The 12,336-nt window shown below is 41.3% G+C and overlaps 1 protein-coding gene across 10 annotated transcripts in view; it reads right to left on the bottom strand.

Annotated features, from left to right (window-relative positions):
• Positions 1 to 6,118: 6,118 nt before the first annotated feature.
• The window catches only part of SOX5 (SRY-box transcription factor 5), a 300,825-nt gene continuing 294,607 nt past the window's right edge, over positions 6,119 to 12,336 (bottom strand). For all 10 annotated transcript variants that reach the window (XM_064654451.1, XM_064654448.1, XM_064654442.1 and 7 more), the window contains one exon: positions 6,119 to 11,944. In XM_064654451.1, coding sequence (XP_064510521.1) covers positions 11,641 to 11,944 — 304 coding nt within the window. In that variant the 3' untranslated portion in view covers positions 6,119 to 11,640. The remainder of the gene's footprint in view (positions 11,945 to 12,336) is intronic.

Here is a 12,336-nt window from a genome sequence, read left to right as displayed (position 1 = left end):
GCAAGTTTCTTCCCTGTTGAGAAAGAATAATCTGAGTTTCTCAACCAGCCCCATTTTCTTGAGGATTACATGGCACGAGCACGGGGAGGAGTGGGAGAAGACCACACAAACTAAAACAGCTGGTTTGATGTTCACCTGGCAAAACCACTAATACCCGAGGCTGGTTAATCTAAGTTTCCCCATGTTCAGAATAAAAATTTTCTACCTTTTTCCAGACTGATTACATTGGGCAACTCAGATTCCTCAGTACAAATATTCAGCAATGAGTCTTTGTGCCGTTTTGCACACTACTCATGTTTGATCACTCTGCGAGTTCGTGCGTGTTAGTGATTCCTCTGGTTTTTGTCACGCAGGGTAAACCGAGAGATTCCCCCCGTGTGGCTGAGATCAGGCCCCGGCCCGAGATCTCCCAGGGATTATTTGCTTCAGCGTACACAGTGTGTCAAAGCATCATGCCTTAATCTGCTGAGCGCAGTGACAGGGCTCGTGATGTGACAAGGCAGATCAGTCGATGCTGTTCATGTCTTGCCAGTAGTGAGTAACATTGAGGGGGGGGGGGGGGGGGATGGAGAAAAAACAGTGCGTGGAAGGAATGGAGACACCCCTGCACCAGCACCACTAATGATGACTTGTGCCCACAGTGCAGACATCACCAAGCAGTTTGGAAATACATCCACATCTTGGCAGCAGACAGTGCCCACCAGGCCATTAAAATTTCTTTCTAGTCTTTTCCAAATTGTGGTTTGTTAACTAGAAACTAAAACTTAAAGTAAGAAAGTCTAAACATCTATAACTGAAATAAGTCAGCGTTTTGTTTCCATAAACTTAGAAGTGGCATTGCAGGTTTTTTTCATTGTCTTTTGTGAAGGCATTTGCTTCCAGATTGTGTTAACAAAAATATGTTGTTTGACAGATATCATCTCAGCAGACAGGTTGCCTAATCTGTTTTATTGACAAATTGACTTATTATTTGATCAACTTGAATATAGTCTTCAAGATATACTTCTATTATAAAAAAGTAGATGGAACAGAGAATAATGTGTTTAGTCCATCATCCTCTTTCAGCTGTCATTTAAACACTGGTGTGTCAGTAAGAAAAGAAAAAAAGTTATACAGTTGTTTTGATCGTGCTGTCAGAATTGTCTTTATTGTCTGGGGGGGAATTGCCTGTGTAATTTCTTCTTCCTTGATACGATAATATATTGACCTCCCTCATTCAGTCAGAAGAAAGCAGGTTACGATGGCTTTACCCACCACCTACATGAAGTTTCACATTCTATCAGAAGAGAAACAAAGGGAGCCAGAATCACTTATACTTCACTTCCCCTGTGTTCTCTTTCAATGGGATCTGGAAACAAAGTGAAGTTATAAGGTTTTCCTCACCAAAGTCAGAAATGCTTTCAACAAAATACTAAAAATTTCTAGGCTGTTGTATTGCAGTCTTTTCATTAAGGGGGAGTGGACTGTTGGTTATGTTTATTTTTAAGCTAAGAAGTTGCACTTGAAAAGTTTTAAAGGTATAATGAATATAAAAAATGTAAAATGTGCATTTATGCGGTTAACAAGGTAAACATGACAGCTTTTTGTTTTTCAGCAGACTGTTTTGGGAACCTTTCTTGTATCCTCATCTTTCCTGCTGGTTTTGATGGAAGAAATCCTGCTCACCCTTTCCCTGTGGGGCTCTGATGCGCCCTGAGTCAGTGGTGCTACCACAGGCATCAAGTGAATGAGAAGATAGATAAGATTTAAATCTGGACCTACAGACTGCTACCTTTAGCTGTTCGCTTTAAAAACTTTACATCAGAAATAAATTAAAACTTAGGAGCAAGGCAGTCATTAAAAAAATCCCTCCATCTCGTCCATTTCTGAGCGTCCATCACAATTTGTCCATTTACAATTGCACTCACAGTAGGTGGATCAGCTCTACTGAAGGTAATAAAAAAGTCCCCAGTTTGTGTGGTTTGAATCTCTCTGAATTCAAAATAATTACCAATGATGAAAATCTTAGCCCTTTGAAATCAAATGGAATAGATTTTTCATTGGGAAAGTAAATGCTCAAACTGAATTAAAAAAAATAAATCTAAGTTGTCAATACAAGGTAAAATTATTTTCTTCTTGTTGTTGTTTAATTCAGTGGGTAAATAGAGGGAAGCTGAACATCCTTTTGAGGCACAAAGTCAGGATTTTGATAAAAAGAAGCCCCAAATTCAGTTATGTTTGCAATATGGGAGCTCTAGGAGTGAGAATAAATTGGGCCCTGAGCTGTACCACCTTAGTTTAGTAAAGCACAGATCTATCTAATGGAAACCTGGGCATGGAAAAAAAAGCAAAACCAAACCACCCACAATTTGCTCATCTTTGGGGTTTTTTCTTCCTATTTTTTTTTAAACTGCAGACATTTAATGCCATGCTTGTCTGAGAGCTTTTTCCTGTAGCTAATAATACTTTGCACTGCTGTAGTGCCTTTAATCCAAAGATCTCAAAGTGCTTTGCAGGCATTAATGAATTAAGCCTCATAACACCCCTTTGAAGTAGGTATTATTATAGCAGTCTTAGAGATGGGCTGAGTAATTTTCCTGAAGTTGTAGAGCAAGTCTCTGACAGAGTCAGGAATAGCCTGACGAAGTCCCGCATCTCAGCTGCTTCTCTAACCACCAGGCCATTCTCCCAGACTAAGTCTCTTAAATCATTTTAATTTTAAATAATTACTTTGATTTACTTACTGTATTTAAGTCATATCTCTGTTAAATACAAGGGGAGGCATTGATTTATCCTTGGTGGGTTAGGCATTCACTGCCTGTGAAAGTTGCGCTGATAACGTGAAGTTAAACCGACACAAATCCCTGTGTGGGGATGCTCTTGTGGAGGGATAGGAGGGGCTTTTCAGGGCTTAGTTTGAGCCCCTGTCTTCACTCACACATACTCAGTACTGTACAGCTCCATCAGTGCTGCTGACACCCACTCCAGTCCCTGGTACACCAGTGCAGCTGCCTGGAATTACCAATGGCATTTTCTAGGGGCGATAATTTGCACCATAAATGGTTCTTCATATGGCTATAACTGTACCTATGCCAGCAGTTTACATTATTTGTGATACACCAGCCCTCCTTCCTCCTTCCTGACATTGTTAACTAAGACTAAACATACAGTCAGGACTTTAAATAAGTCCAACCTATCTCAAAATGCCATTCAAACTGCAGCTTGAATGGCCACAGAGGGCCAGCAGAGTTTTAACTAAACCTTAAATTTGTACTTTTAATTAGATTTTCAATTATGTATGTACCGTCCTACTGCCATTAAGACCCAGCTCTACTAAAAGGCTCCTTGCTTGAAGTATTTTAGTTTTTTTGGAGAGGTGTGACATTAACCCCTTCCTAACAACTTGGCCATCACAGGCATGGGGTGACGGTCATGATTTTTGGTCCAAGTAACTTTCCATTCTGCCTCTGGCAGCAAGTTTAGAAGGAACCTAAAAGGTAAATTGGTGAAAACCTGCAAATAACCAAACCCATAATCAATACATTCTTAATATCATGCCAAGCAGTTTGCTTTGATCAGGTTAGTGGGTCAGGAATGACCATTCCTTGGTTCTGCTGTCACATCACCTTCAGCCACGCAGCGCTGGTGTGGTGGTCACAGCCAAGTTCTCTGGACATACAGTGCTCTGGGCTGAATTTGGTCTGTGATGGAGAAGGACTCTAGCTGAGTGCTGAATTCTCTCCCCATTCCCTCAGCCCCAAGACACCTGCTGTGCTCTGAGAAGGCTGCTTGGCCAGCACAAAAAAAAAAAAACCCAAAACCCAAAAAACCCTAAACCACTAAGGACTGGCTAATCTCTCTAAGTGCTGGACACAGATAGCCAGCTCCCAATGGCAGGATTTCCCCGTGGCCAGGCCAGACGTGCCATAGTGTGAGAGAGGTTGGGTAGGTAGGTGTGTGTGCATGTGTGTGGGGAGTCAGAACCTGTGACCCATCTGATCCACACTGTAAGGCCAAGACTGTGATAATGTCTGCAAAGTCCGCACAACCAGAGGCTGAAGAGCAACTGTTACAGAGGGTACCTGGGCATCTGTAGGATTTCCTTTGCATTAGCTTTTAGCTCAAAATTTACTTAGAGGAGAAAAACACTCACTGCAACCCCACAGTGTCTGCTAACTGCCAGCCTTGCAAAGTGGAGTGGGGAAGGCAGGCTGCCACCCCTCTGCCTTGTGTGGCCATGTCAGCAAGAAGGTTGTGCAGCTGAGGCACAGCTGATGCTCACAGAGTTGCCGACACTGCCAGCTTTCCTAAATTGGCCAAGGATGCTGTGATGTCATTTTCTTATTCCTGCACTCATTGTCAGCCTGCGAGCAACCTCTGATTTCAGTAAGGCCATCAGTGCTACAGAAACACCAACAAGATGTAAGCGCCCCAGGGGCTGAAATTAGCTACTCAGACTACCCCATGCCCACCAGTCTTGGGCATAGATTATTTTGATAAATGCCTTCACAAGACTTTCTGTACCTTTACAGTGCGTCCTTGCAACTGGTTGGCCTGACAGATGCTGCCTGCTCTTCTCCCATTTTGCTTTTCTACAGTATTGCTGAATATTTATTAACTGCAAGCTTATTGACAAGCTCCCGTGCACTCTTTCTCACTGATGCCAAAGTCACAGCACTGTGCTTCCTCGTGAGCCACATACGCTTTCCATAACCTTTCATGGCTTCTGTGGGGGGTCTTTTCACTTTCCTACACACATATAGCTCTCTATGTTACTTTCTTGGTAGGAATGCGCTAATTGTCACACATCTTTCTTTTTTAAATAGCTTAATGTCATAATTATCCTCATTTTCTTCCTTCCTGCTACAGGCAATTGCTGGAATGCTTTAGCATTTTTTGAAAAAAAAAAAACAAAAAACAAACAACCACCCAGAAAAAACCCCACAACTTGTCTGGGGAAAGAATTGTTACCACTCCCAAGTCTAAGCCAAAATATCACTTAAGGACTTTAATCTTTTTTTTTTTTTCTACTTCAGTTGCATACTTAGGGTTTAACTGGTCATTTCTGATTTTGCAGAGCTCAGCCTTACCCACATGTATTACAGTTCAGATGTATTTTCAGCTTAGCTTTTCTCAGGTTGTCCCAGACATTTTTTCCCCACTCATTCAGGGAACATTGTTGCTTCTTTTAGGTACCAGCCCAGCCACAAAGAATAAAAATGAGAAAGAAATTCTACGTCCCTCCACATCAGGGATTTTAAGTGGTTAAACAAGGCTGACTTTTATTGGCCTGAGCCTCACATTATATGGTTCTGCTCAGGCCCATTTCCACTTCCACTGGACAGGTGCCACATAGGTGCTATATGCTGCACGAGGAAGTTGCCAGAATAAACCTCTGGTGTACTGGTGCTTCAGGTGCCACCCTGCTCCCAGGAAGAGCACAGAGGACAACCTGGCAAGCACGAGAAGCGTGGGCAGGTTCGTAGGACCTCCACCAGCTACCTCCTGCTTTCCCAAATATTGCCTTTTCCCTTTAGGAAATCTGGAACCATAGAATGGCATCTGTCAAGCCGTAGGCACTTGAGAGTAAGCACCCATCAGAATAACTTACTGTCAAAAACAGGTACAAATTCATTTCATCCCACTTTGTGCCATATGCTGCTGTCAAAACTTCATGAACTGTTTAGGCAGCATGTTGGGACATTTTGACTAACTATGAGCAGAGCTATTTTTTTCATAGCTTTGTGTCATTGGTGTTTATAATTGGGTATTTCCCTGAACTTCCTTTGGTCTCTGAACAGATAAGGCTGTAGAAAGTGAACATAGCTTTGAAAGGTGGGCACAGGCCAAACCTCTGGATTCACCCATCCCCATTTACTGTCCTGACAATGAACTGGAAATTGCACTGTACCACGTTGTTCAGGGACCAACTTTTCCTTCTATTTTAATGCTAATATTTGAAAGACGGGGTGATTTTTTTTCCCCCTGTTATTTGATGAAAACCTTGAATTTTGGATCAGACTGGTAACCTGAATCTAAATCTCATTTTCTGCTGCTTGAGCCCAGCTGTTTTGTTCTCCTGACAAGAAAATTAGCTAGCACACCCTTCACTATAATAAGTGGGAAACAGACCACAGGATAGGTAAAGAACACATTTGCTGTTTTATTGGTGCCTTGCAGGGCAATAATACTGAAAAAGGGGAATGCAAAAGAAACAAAAAACCAAAAACCAAAAACAAAAACCCAGGACGGTGGCAACCCACATTGTATTTTTTTTAAAGAGTACATCAACTCCTGTTTTTTTTCATTTATTGTGGCATGAATGATAACATAAAACCAAAACATGAAAATATACAACTTATATTACACTATGTGTTATGAACAAAATATAAATCTATAACTCTATGTTATATTTACATAATTATTTCTTTTATTAAATTTCAAGTGAGATGGTAGGTTGCACATACTTTGTTTTAAGCTCCAGGCATTTGATTGTCTCTATTTCTTTTCTATTTTCATTTCTTATGTAAAATCCAAAACGTTAGAAGGAGTAAGAGCTTTAGAGCCAATGGAGCTATATAAATACTGTTTCAGCAAACCAGTGACAAAAAACACTGGGGAGTAGAGAAATCAGTCAGTAGAAAAAACGAACTTGACATGTTCTTCAATCTGGGAAACTGACAAGTTAAGATAAAGTTGAAAAAATGTAAATATAAACCAAGCTAAACAGCCAGCCCATGCCCTGTGAATTGAGGATACACTTGAATCCACATCTAGTGAATCACGCACAGTTCTTTGCAAAATGGAAGGTATGGTTCTACCGAGAAGTGGGCAGACAAAAAAACTTCCTATCCGATACATCATGCCCTTAAAACATAAGAAATACCATATAGTTGCCATTCATTCTAGCAGATGAATTCTTGCTAAGTAAGGTCTACGTTTCCACGGAGTATAATTATTTTTGATGTTACGAACGTGATGTCAGAGGCTTCTTCGGGGACAATAACAGCTCATCTCTTTGGATTAAAAAGAAAAAGCTCTGAAAATGTGCTGTAAAAAGGTTAAAGACAATTTACTTTCTAAAAAATGATTTAATTAAAGAGAGTCTACTGCAGTAACCAAATCTTTGAAATAATGTCTTCGAAGAAAGAATTTCTTCCATATGCATTCGTAATAAGAGGATTTGGTTACAAAACTAATTAAATGCTATAATAATAGCTAGTGTTCTTTTCTGGGGGCCTGATTAATACAGCGGAACGGTTAAATAAAGATGTTAAATGCACTTAAAAATCCTATTTTACTAATATAAGGCATGAATAAATTGAAAAAGGATATACTCTGTGTTATTTAATTGAGCTTAGAAGCAAGTGCCTCAGTTTTTTTTTTCTTCTTTCTTTTCCCCCTTTCCCCACTGCTGGCGGTGTTCTTTTGTAAGCTCGCAAGATGCACGGTGCAAGGGGCTCCCCCCCAGTTAGAAGGGGGTGTCCTGTATGCCCCACCCCAGGCTGCTCCCCAGGAGCACCCTCGCTCTCCAGGTTCCCAGGGGAAGAGGGGAACAGAGCCCGCCTTGGCATTAGGGCCTCGATGCTTTTAGGTTAATACGATCCTAATCTCTTCTAACCTGGTTTTTCTACATGCTCCAGGGCACAGAACCCAGGAAAAAAAAAAAAAAAAAGAAACAAGACCAGAAGATCTTTTTATAAATGCATGTTTTGCTTTGTTTGGTTTCTTTGTGGGTTTTGTTTTGTTTTCCCTAAGAAATTAAAAAGGGACAAACAGGGCCTCGTTTTCAAATCTGGTCTTCTACTGCCGAAGGACACACAGGTGATCATCCTTGGACCCAAGAAAACATTAGCACAGGCTTTAAGTATTTTTCTGGTTTGGAACCCCAGAGCCGTTTTGCGGCTTTTTTTTTTTTTTTTCTTTTTAACATTTTCCTCTTTCGGCCTTTTTTTTTTTTTTTTTTTTGCTTTTGTTTTTAACATTTCTGCATCGGTTTTCAACACCCGAGAAAGCAAGAGGTGGAGTCTGCTAAAGCCACCCGAGGGGGGAACCCCAGTGTAGTCTCTCGGATGGAAATGTGTACGGTGAGGAAATCGGCGTTCAGCTGAGCCCCAGCCCAGGCCGAGGGGGTGAGCAAAGCAGAGGGCTCCGGGAGAAGGTCCTGCTGCCCCAGCTCCTCCAGCACAGGAGCCACGCTGCCCACGGACACCGGGCTGCCTCCAGGAGCGGCTCCTGCAGCGCAGCCTGAAGTTCGGGGCTGAGACTCGGTCCTGCCGAAGCCAAAGGGCCTTGGTTCCCACTGACCTCCCCGAGGCTGGCTTTCCAGATCCCCTGCTCCAATCGCACCTGCCGCAGTGGCACCTACCTGGAGCTAAAACAAAGTATTCTGGTAGCCCAAAAGTGACACAATTAAACCATAGAGAGTCTCTATAACGTGGTGGAAATCAAGCATCCAGCAAATGTGAGGTGAACCCACAAGAGTCAGAAGCAATTTGTTCACAAAGACAGGGAACAAATTTAAAAGTTAAAAAAAAAAAAAAAAAAAAAAGGAGCAATTATCTGTTTTCACATTGTACATAATAATGATATAAAAACAACTGTCTATTTTTTTTTCCTTCTTATCCAAACAGAGTGCTTAAAAAAATTGGCTCTAGATGACTGGTGTAATTAAATAACTAAAATGAGTGATGAGAGAGCAGAAGTTAATTAAGATTGAAAACAACACTCCCATTAATTCACTCCATCATAATAAACATCAGAAGTTGACATGGCTGGGGCCAAAATTAAAATAAAAGAAAGAGAAATGGTGTGAGCAGAAGAAGAAGCGATTTGTTTTCATATGTATATATATATATATTTATATATATATAAAAAGGCAAGGTGGGGAGGGGTATCCATTTTAAATAGCCTAACAGCTTCATTTGCTGCACTGCCAAATTAGAACAGAATAAAATAAAGTTAAAAAGGGGGGGGTGTAAAATAAATTATACATAATTTACTAATCTGGGAACAGCTGACCATTATTATTATTATAATTACCATTACAACACTAGCAAGAAGAGGCAGTTCAACTGAAAAAAAAAACCCAACACAGTCATAAAATACAAACAAAAAGAACCCTCTTTGACATGGAGGATATGATCAGCTACTCCAAGCAAAATTTCAGAGCAAATCTTCTGAGAGAGAGAAAATAGAAAATAATTTTTTGAGGCAGAGTTGGAAAACAAAACAGGGAAAAGAGGAGAAAAATAAAACAGATGTTGCAGAGTAAAACTATCACGTCCAAACTGCTCATTGGAATATTGTCCTAAGTCTTCAATGGCATTTGCTTGTTTGCTTTGCACAAGGTCTGCAGAGGTCAAGTTACACTTCAAGTGGGATTTCAAGAGGCAAAGAAAAGCATTCCCTCCCTTCCCGGTCTCTCCTTCTACCTGCCCCTTCCATCCTGCACCTGCCCGACTGCAGCGAGAGCTAAACTGCCTGATGAAGGGACCATTTGTAAAAGCAACGTTGCCAAATACTGATGACCAGGGTTCTGGTGAATGCTTGGGCTGGGATCTCACTGCCGCTAAGATACACAGGGCTAATTTTACAAGTTAGAGGTGATGACAACAGCAATGGATCTCCCTCTGGGAGTAGGAATTTACCAGGAAATAACATAAATAAAAAACTGGCATCCATCCCCAGTTGGAAAACCAACTCAGAGGAAGGCTTTTGCCTCAGTATGATCCTAAGACTTTCCTTTACAGGCAACAGAGCAGCTCTGGGATAGCTGCTGTTTGAAATTTGGAGTAGTATTTATGGTTGGTTGGCCAGTTTATCTAATGCTTCTGTCTTGCTACACAAACCAGGGTCCTCTTCTCCTACAGGAATATTACAGTGAGGAGATGAAAAGAAACTCTAATTAATTTATATTTATATTCTTTTCCCCCCCCCAAAATAAAGCATGACATTCAATGACATTATCAGAAATGCAAACTTCTGCTCAGGATTAGACTTGTGTAATTCCACCTTCCTCACCTGGTTGTCATTGCCCAAGGAAGACAAAACTGCACAAGCAACATATCTAAGTGCTCTAGAACAACTCTGAAAATATTTTAGCGCAGGAGAGTAATTTTTCGGTTGTGAGAGGCAGCAGCTGGGGAAACTCGGCACCACAATAGGTTTGGGTTCTTACATGCCCACTTTGAATATGGAAATCTCTTCATAGCTATTAGTCTTCCTTCCTACACAAACATCCCACAGACAAAAAAAAAAAGATTTCTGCCAATGCAAAGGAGAAAAAAATGTCAGTTAAAAAAAATTTGCCTTTTGAATCAGAAATCAATACTCAGCCACCCTGAAGGTATGAGTTCATCAAAACTGGACATGGTTGGTGGTAACCTAATCATGCTCAGCGAGGAAGTAACATTTCCAGTTGCCCTGTCCTGTGCAGAACAAGCCACATTTTGGACAAGCCTTTTTTATGTCATTTATTATGCCACTTGAAGTGTAAACTAAAAGCAAAGGCTCCTTACAGACCAAGTCATTTGGAGGGTGCAGGACTTCATTCTGGAACATGCTTTTTGCTCACAATAGTCCAAGATTATTCTTATTAGTACCATAAACACGCACACATGAAAATCCAAGACCATAAAATATTTTTTCTCTAAATTTCTTATGTCTCTCTCTCTCTCTCTTTTTTCACCTGAGAACGGCACCTACAGTTTCCTTTAAAAAGCAAAACCAAACCCAAAAATATACGTCTAATCTCACCAGCTGCTGGTATATCAGGTTCTTCGAGGGATTGTCTAAGATACAACACTGTCCTAACTTAAGACAGAGCAGAAAGCAAAGAAAAAGCAAAAGAAAAACAAAACAAGAAGAGAGCAACCTAAAAAAAAAGCAAATTGGACTAGTTCAGCGCTTTAGTACAAATTTGGCACTTGCTCAAAGACTCAGTATGGTGTGCAACTGATGAAGAGAAGTCCTCTCTTGAAAGGAAATAATTGCTTGTTGGGGTTAACAGAAACAGACTCCCCACTTCCCTCCTTGCCAGCCACGCGCACAGGCACGCACACACACGCACACACACACACACTTCTGACCCAGATTTGACAGGGAGGAGGGGGAGGAGAAGACAGAGGGGGGTTAAAAGGAATTTTATCTTTTTTTCTTTTCCTGTCAGGTGCATTACCAAAAAAAAAAAAAAAATTATTTCTCTTTAAACTGTAGCACAAAACAACAAAACACATTCACAAGCCACTTGTTGGCACTGTGTACCTGAGTGAGAATTTCTAGAACATTGTAGAACAAACAGCCATAAAGTTTATTTGAAAAAAAAATAATAATAATAAAAGGTCGACGGGTAAGACTTCAGTGCTTGGGTATAGCAGCTGAATTACTGGCATTATTTTACCCATAGCTTATATCATTCTGTTGTTGTTGTCGTCGTTGTCTTTGTTTCCTTTCTTCTGAGCCTTTTTTCTTCTGATGCAGGCTGATGTCTATTAGTCAGCTGATGTCCCAACTAGTTAAGACTAACAGTTAAAGTAACAGTCAGTGTATGAGAAAGTTAATGTGCTTGGCCACTGGCAAGGATAAACCAGATGGGGCTTTATTTATTTTTTTTTCTTTTCTCCTTGAAGTCCTGTAGGTCGCGAGACACTTGGACCCCGATCAGTTGGCTTGCCCCGCAATGTGATTTTCACTGTCACTGCCATAGTCCGCATCGGGGTCGTCCTCCTCCTCATCGTATTCATCGTAGATTTCTCCATTGACGTCGTCGGTCTGCATCTCCTCCTTGATATGAGGCTCCTCGCCTTTGATGCCGTAAGTGCTCTGGATGACGGGCATCCCGGGCTCCGGGCTGCTGGACACGCTCGAGTGCTCCGAGGGCAGATGTGGGGAAGGCATTCCTGCCATGGCAATGGCTCCTGGGTAAACTACGCCCGCGGTGGCAATGGGGATCTGTGCTTGTTGCCTGCCACGGAGAAAAAGCAAAAGGATGTTTGAGTACTGGAAGGAGCAAAGGGAGGGCAAGATCAACAGCAATTTGTAAGCCCGTAGCATATATTCTTGGGCATGCAGAGAAAGTCCCTAGATGGCCCATGCAAGACAGCCTTTATATCAATATTCCATCATCAACTGATGCTCTAGAAATGACCATCAAGCCCAAACCAACTTCACTGACAAAAAAAAACTCTGTAAACATCTCTAGCTGTACCTGCACTAGTTCCAGCTTGCCTGCTTGTGAGGCAAACTTCTTTTCTGGGTCAACTGGGTGTCCCATGAGCTGCCAGTCAAAAATAAACTTCCTTGCAACTCTGGTCCAACTTAAAACCCATGTATTTTGAAAATCTTCCTTTTAAATAA

This window comes from Pseudopipra pipra, chromosome 5 (genome assembly GCF_036250125.1).
Source record: "Pseudopipra pipra isolate bDixPip1 chromosome 5, bDixPip1.hap1, whole genome shotgun sequence".
Classification (NCBI taxonomy): Eukaryota; Metazoa; Chordata; class Aves; order Passeriformes; family Pipridae; genus Pseudopipra; species Pseudopipra pipra.
This window is presented reverse-complemented; position numbering and strand designations above follow the sequence as displayed.